The sequence below is a fragment of the Bison bison genome, unplaced genomic scaffold (assembly GCF_000754665.1).
Source record: "Bison bison bison isolate TAMUID 2011002044 unplaced genomic scaffold, Bison_UMD1.0 scf7180017864491, whole genome shotgun sequence".
NCBI lineage: Eukaryota > Metazoa > Chordata > Mammalia > Artiodactyla > Bovidae > Bison > Bison bison.
The window spans coordinates 9747844-9755521 of NW_011495050.1; the positions used below are offsets into that span (position 1 = coordinate 9747844).

General features: G+C 38.3%; 1 protein-coding gene across 1 annotated transcript in view; it reads left to right on the plus strand.

The window, feature by feature from the left end:
* The window catches only part of CSMD3 (CUB and Sushi multiple domains 3), a 1491512-nt gene that overhangs the window by 1350548 nt on the left and 133286 nt on the right, over nucleotides 1–7678 (plus strand). The window contains exons 44-45 of the mRNA XM_010863441.1: nucleotides 247–424; nucleotides 1379–1524. Coding sequence (XP_010861743.1) covers nucleotides 247–424; nucleotides 1379–1524 — 324 coding nt within the window. The remainder of the gene's footprint in view (nucleotides 1–246; nucleotides 425–1378; nucleotides 1525–7678) is intronic.

Sequence of the window (7678 nt, forward strand, 5' to 3'; positions counted from 1 at the left end):
AAAGCAAATACAATGTAATTTACTAATCTAGTGATAGTGAAAAACAATGTAGAATACCTCATGCTGAAAAATAAACAAACATTCACTCTGTTTGGTTCATGGTTTCCAGCTTTATTTTATATACCTTAACTGAGGTGGAAACATAACACAGATGTCTTTTATACTGTCTAAGAGGTATGAAATGTTTGCAAATTTTGTAATCAATTTACTATGATTCTACTTAAACATATTGTATCTTTTCTGTAGCTCTTTGTGGAGGGAATATAACTGCAATGAATGGAACCATTTACTCTCCTGGGTATCCAGATGAATATCCAAACTTTCAAGACTGTTTTTGGCTCGTAAAAGTACCCCCTGGGAATGGAATCTACATCAACTTTACTGTCCTACAAACAGAACCAATCTATGATTTCATCACTGTATGGTAAGCCAAGACCTCTGTTACTGATTGATTCAACTGTGTATAACAGTGAAATAGGATAGGAGTAAAAATATATCACGGTCCTCTATACAGATTGCCATGTGATGCTTGAACTGGTGTGAATAACTGAAGGTGACTGTGTTTTGCAGAATAAGACAAATAAAAAAGATTCAGTTTGTTTGCCATGAAGTAGCTAAACACATAGAACAAAAACTTTATGGGTGAAGATTAAATTTGTTATTAAAATAATGTGCAAAACCTGGGAATTAAATCAGAGTAAGTTTATGGTAAGAAAGTTCTGTATTTCAAAACTAGTGAAATTTAAAAGGCTGTATTCCAATAAGTTGCTTAATACAGCTACTGAATTTCTATCATAATAATTCATCATATTATTTTGTATTATTATTATCCTGTTAATTGAAATATCTCTAAACTATAAAGAAAACATAAGAATTAATTTTTTAGTTTGTTAATTGAATTACTGTATGACCTCTAAAATTCTTTCTAAATTTGACAGTCTATGATTCTCAAGATTATTTTGAAGAAAATAAAAGGAGGGAAAACCTCCAGCATTTGGGAGGATCTGGGTTGTGACCAGGAAGCCAAGGCAATTTAATTAATTACAGCTAATATGGGTGCAACCCACTCCAGTACTATGCCTAGAAAATCCCATGGACGGAGGAGCCTGGTGTCCATGGGGTCGCAAAGAGTCGGACACGACTGAGCGACTTCACTCAATATGGGTGCATTTCGTTTAGGTGAAAATGTGATCTATTTCTCACTTTACATTTTTAAATATTTTATCATCCAAATAAACATACACCAATATGATTTGGCATGTGCTGATTATTTCATCTACTGCATCTTTGTATCTCATATGTAATACTTTGTGTGAAACTTTCCCAAAACATCGATCTCACTCTCCTGCCCCCTCCCTGCCCTGTCTCTCCCCTGTAGGGATGGACCAGACCAAAACTCACCACAGATTGGACAGTTCAGTGGCAATACTGCTTTGGAATCAGTCTACAGCACTTCCAATCAGATTCTAATCAAATTCCACAGTGATTTCACAACAAGTGGCTTTTTTGTGCTCAGTTATCATGGTAGGTTTCATCTAGGAATTTCTGTTTGATTTGGCAATGTTTGAAATTGTCATGGAAAAATTGAGTATAATATATATTTAGCCAGTGATTGAAAAGGTATTAAAATTAGACAGTTTTTTTTTTTTTATCACTTCAAATACTTTTACTTGCAAACAATGACCTCTTCTAAGTGTTTAGGGACATTAAAATGTGAGCAAATGGAAATAAAAAATAAATCAGTCAGTAATTATCCCAGTAGAAAATAATCATTTCTTGCAAAGAAATCCATAAAAGAGAACCAGCTGTTCATATTTTCTTACATGTAATTTTAAAACATCAATAGATTTTTTTTCAATATAAAATGTTTAATCTATTCAGCATGCTGTGAGTCTTTCTAAAATTATCATCCAATAACTTTATGCTTTGGATCATTATCACTCATTCATTTATACTCTCTTGTTTCACAACTGTATCTGTTCTAGAATCTTATAGTTTTAAATGACTATTCCAGATCATTAACTTCATAGCTTTTATTCCTGCAGCATAATTTATGAAGAATTGCAATTTCAGTTCTTTGTATAGAATTATTATGGGTTCTGTCTTCATAATATTCACTTTCTTAAAAGAGCATTCAGATGGTTTCAGAGGTTTTTAAATTTATTTTTATGTTAAATTCTGTTACATTATATATATGAAAATATTTACTTTTATATTTAGTGAAATATGAAACCATAGTGACTATATTCTTTCATCTATTATGATCGTAGTTTCATAAATTCATTCTGTTTCATATGACTTTGTCAGACCAGTTCCATGATCATTTCACAAGATCAAGATGCTACTAAATTAAATTTGCAAAAATTATATTAGCATTTCCAAGGTGAACATGTACCTTGTATATTACATTAACAAGTAGCTTAATGTTTTTTTCTGTTTTTAACACAAAGTAAGAAAATCTTTGAGAGTCAAAGATTATATTATGTGAAAAATACGATGTCAAAAATGGTTATGAACAAAAACACTTAAAGTACATTCGGTACAGAAATATATAGAAACAGACCAGAAAATATTTGATTTCCTTAACCTCAGCACTTATCAATCAGTAGATAATGCCCAATTTGTGCTTCTGTAGTGGCCAGAGCTGCATGTATACTCCAGCGTAGCAAATTAGAAAACAGGGAGATCAGTTAGAAAACTATGAATTAGGCTGTTTACTTTTTTAGTAACTCATTAGCCTTTTTCAGTAACTCATTAGCCTTTTTCAGTAAATTGTTCATTGGTGCTAGCAGTATGTAGGTACAGTCTAAAGCAGCAACAATAGCTTTAATACTTTGAAAGATAATCGTAGTTTGAGAACCAAAAGCTAAATGATTTCTAAGTTCAAAAGATGAATTCATTGCTGAAATGTATTCTGTACATTTTCTCTCTTTATGATTCCCTACATAAATATTTATTAGTCTGCATCTTGCCTGAACAAGTGAATAAAGAAAGGACAGTTCATTCAGTTCTACTCAGTGGCTCAGTCATGTCCAACTCTTAGCAACCCCTGGACTGCAGCATGCCTGGATACCTCATCCATCACCAACTCACAGAGTTTGCTCAGTCATGTCCATCAAGTTGGTGATGCCTTCCAATTGTCTCATCCTGTTGTCCTCTTCTCCTCCTGCCTTCAATCTTTCCCAGCATCAGGGACTTTTCTAATGAGTCAGCTCTCGGCATCATGTGACCAAAGTGTTGGGGCATCACTTTCAGCATCAGTCCTTCCAACAAATATTCAGGACTGATTTCCCTTAGGATTGACTGATTTGATCTCCTTGCCATCCAAGGGGCCCTCAAGAGTCTTGTCCAACACCATAGTTCAAAAGTATCAATTATATAGCACTCAGCTTTCTTTATAGTCCAACTCTCACAGCCATACATAACTACTGGAAAAACCATAGCTTTGAATATATGGACCTTTGTCAGCAAATAAAGCCTCTGCTTCTTAATATGCTGTCTAGGTTTCTCATAGCTTTTCTTGCAAGGAACAGGCATTGTATAATTTCTTGGCTGCAGTCATCATCTGCAGTGATTTTGGAGCCCAAGAAAATAAAGTTTGTCACTGTTTCCATTGTTTCCCCCTTCTATTTTGCCATGAAGTGATGGGATCAGAAAGTGCTGCACTCATTAGGCCAGCAAATTTGGAAAACTCAGCAGTCCCCACAGGACTGGAAAAGGTCAGTTTTCATTCCAATCACGAAGAAAGGCAGTGCCAAAGACATTTCAAACTACCGCACGATTGCACTCATCTCATCTAGCAAATAATGCTGAAAATTCTCCAAGCAAGGCTTCAACAGTATGTGAACCAAGAACTTCCAGATGTTCAAGCTGGATTTAGAAATAGAAGAGGACCAAAGATGAAATTACCAACATCTGTTGGATCATAGAAAAAGCAGGAGAATTCCAGAAAAACATCTGCTTCATTGACTACTCCAAAGCTTTTGATTGTGTGGATCAGAGCAAACTGTGTAAAATGCTTAAACAGACTATACCAGACCATCTTACCTACCTCCTAGGAAATCTGTATGCAGGTCAAGAACCAACAGTTAGAACAGGACACGGAACAACAGACTGGTTCCAAATAGGGAAAGGAGTATGTCAAGGCTGTACTTTGTCACCCTGTTTATTTCACTTATATGGATAACACATCATGCAAAATGCCAGGCTGGATGAAGCACAAACTGGAATCAAGATTGCCGGGAGAAATATCAATAACCTCAGATATGCAGATAACACCACCCTTATGGCATAAAGTGAAGAGGAACTAAACAGCCTCTTGATGAAAGTGAAAGAAGACAGTGAAAAAAGCTGGCTTAAAACTCAACATTCAAAAAAATGAAGATCATGGCATCCGGTTGTATCAGTTCATGGCAAATAGATGGGGAAACAATGGAGAAAGTGACAGACTTTATTTTCTTGGGTTCCAAAATCACTGCAGATGGTGACTGCAGCCATGATTAAAAGATGCTTGCTCCATGGAAGAAAAGCTATGACCAAACTAGGCAGCATATAAAGAAGCAGAGACATTACTTTGCTGACAAAAGTCCATGTAGGCAAAGCTATGGTTTTTCCAGTAGTCATGTATGGATGTGAGAGTTGGACCATAAAGAAAGCTGTGCGCTAAAGAATTGATGCTTTTGAACTATGGTTTTGGAGAAGACTCTTGAGAGCCCCTTGGACTGCAAGGGGATCCAACCAGTCCATCCTAAAGGAAATCAGTCCTGAATATCTACTGTAAAGACTGATGCTGAAGCTGACACACTCCAGTACTTTGACCACCGATGCAAAGAGTTGACTCATTAGAAAAGACCCTGATGCTGGGAAAGGATGAAGGCAGGAGGAGAAGGGGACGACAGAGGATAAGATGGTTGGATGGCATCACTGACTCGGTGGACTTGAGTTTGAGCATGCTCCAGGAGTTGGTGATGTACAGGGGATCCTGGTGTGCTGCCATCCATGGGGTCACAAAGACCCAACTGAGTGACTGAACTGAACTGAACTGATGGGACCAGATGCCATGATCTTTGTTTTTTGAATGTTGAGTTTTAAGCCACTTTTTCACTCTGTTCTTTCAGCTTTATCAAGAGGCTTTTTAGTATCTCATTGCTTTCTACCATAAGGGTGGTGTCATCTGCATATATCAGAGAAGACAACAGCACCCCACTCCAGTACTCTTGCCTGGAAAATCCCATTGACGGAGGAGCCTGATAGGCTGCAGTCCACGGGGGCGCTAAGAGACAGACACAACTGAGCAACTTCAGTTTCACTTTTCACTTTCATGCATTGGAGAAGGAAATGGCAACCCACTCCAGTGTTCTTGCCTGGAGAGTCCCAGGGACGGGGGAGCCTGGTGGGCTGCTGTCTATGGGGTCGCACAGAGTCGGACACAACTGACGCGACTTAGCAGCAGCAGCAGGAGTATCTACATAAATGAAGTTATTGGTATTTCTCTCGGCAATCTTGTTTCCAGTTTGTGCTTCATCCAGCCCAGTATTCACATGATGCACTCCGCATGAAGTGAAGTGAATTGAAAGTAGCTCAGTCATGTCCCACTCTATGGGAACCCATGGATTGTACAGTCCATGGAATTCTCCAGGCCAGAATACTGGAGTGGGTAGCCTTTCTCTTCTCCAGGGGATCTTCCCAACCCAGGGATCAAGTCAAAGTCTCTCCCGCATTGCAGGTGGATTCTTTACCAACTGAGCCACAAGAGAAGCCTGGAATACTGGAGTAGGTAGTCTATCCCTTCTCCACTCTATCTTCCCAACCCAGATATCGAATCGAAGTATTCTGCATTGCCGGCAGATTCTTTACCAACTATCGGAAATAAGTTAAATAAGCAGGGTGACAGTATTTAGCCTTGATGTACTCCTTTCCCAATTTGGAACCAGTCCATTGTTCCATATGCAGTTCTAACTGTTACTTCTCGACCTGCATACAGGTTTCTCAGTAGGCAGGTAAGGTGGTCTAGTATTTCCATCTCTTTAATAATTTTTCTAATTTTTTGTTATCCACACAGTCAAAGGCTTTGGCATAGTTGATGAAGCAGAAATAGATGTTTTTCTGGAACTCTTGCTTTTTCTATCATCCAGCAGATGTTGATAATTTGATCTCTGCTTCCTCTGCCTTTTCTAAATCCAGATTGAATATCTAGAAGTTTTCGGTTCACATACTTTTGAAGCATCGCTTGGAGGATTTTCAGCATTACTTTACTAGCATGTAGAAGAGTACAGTTGTGCTGTAGTTTGAACATTCTTTGACATTTCCTTTCTTTGGGACTGGAATAAAAACTTACCTTTTCCATTCCTGTGGCCACTGCTGAGTTTTCCCATTTTGCTGGCATAATGAGTGCAGCACTTATCAGCATCATCTTTTAAGATTTGAAATAGCTCAACTGGAATTCCATCACCTCCACTAGCTTTGTTCATAGTGATGCTTCCTGAGGCCCACTTGACTTCACACTGCATGATGTCTGGCTCCTGGTGAGTGATCACACCATTGTAATTATCTGCATCATATGATCTTTTTGGTATAGTTCTTCTGTGTATTCTTGCTTTCTCTTCTTAATATCTTCTGCTTCTGTTAGGTCCATACCATTTCTGTCCTTGATTGTGCCTCTCTTTGCATGAAATGTTTTTTTGGTATCTCTAATTTTCTTGAAGCGATCTCTAGACTTTCCCATTCTATTGTTTTCCTCTGTTACCTTGCATTGATCATGTAGAAAGGCTTTTTTATCTCTCCTTACTGTTCTTTGGAACTCTGAATTCATATGGATAAATCTTTCCTTTTCCTCTTTGCCTTTTGCTTCTTTTCTTTTCTCAGCTATTTATAAGGTCTTCTCAGACAACTATTTTGCTTTTTTGCCTTTCTTTTTCTTAGGGATGGTTTTGATCACTATGTGAACATCCATCCATAGTTCTTCAGGCGCACTGTCTGTCAAATCTAATCCCTTGAATGTATTTTTCACTTCTACTGTATAATCGTAAGGGATTTGATTTAAGTCATATGTAAATGATCTGTTCGTAGATGGACTCTAAATATCAGTAAAATAATCTTTCAGTTCAGTTCAGTTGTTCAGTTCAGTTGCTCAGTCGTGTCCAACTCTTTGCAACCCCATGAATTGCAGCACGCCAGGCCTCCCTGTCCATCACCAACTCCCGGAGTTCACCCAGACTCACGTCCATCGAGTCAGTGATGCCATCCAGCCATCTCATCCTCTGTCGTCCCCTTCTCCTCGTGCCTCCAATCCCTCCCAGCATGAGTCTTGTCCAATGAGTCAACTCTTCGTATGAGGTGGCCAAAGTACTGGAGTTTCAGCTTTAGCATCATTCCTTCCAAAGAAATCCCAGGGCTGATCTCCTTCAGAATGGACTGGTTGGATCTCCTTGCAGTCCAAGGGACTCTCAAGAGTCTTCTCCAATACCAGAGTTCAAAAGCATCAATTCTTCAGTGCTCAGCTTTCTTTACAGTCCAACTCTCACATCCATACATGACCACAAGAAAAACCATAGCCTTGACTAGATGGACCTTTGTTGGCAAAGTAATGTCTGTGCTTTTGAATATGCTATCTAGGTTGGTCATAAGTTTTCTTCCAAGGAGTAAGCATCTTTTAATTTCATGGCTGCAATCACCATCT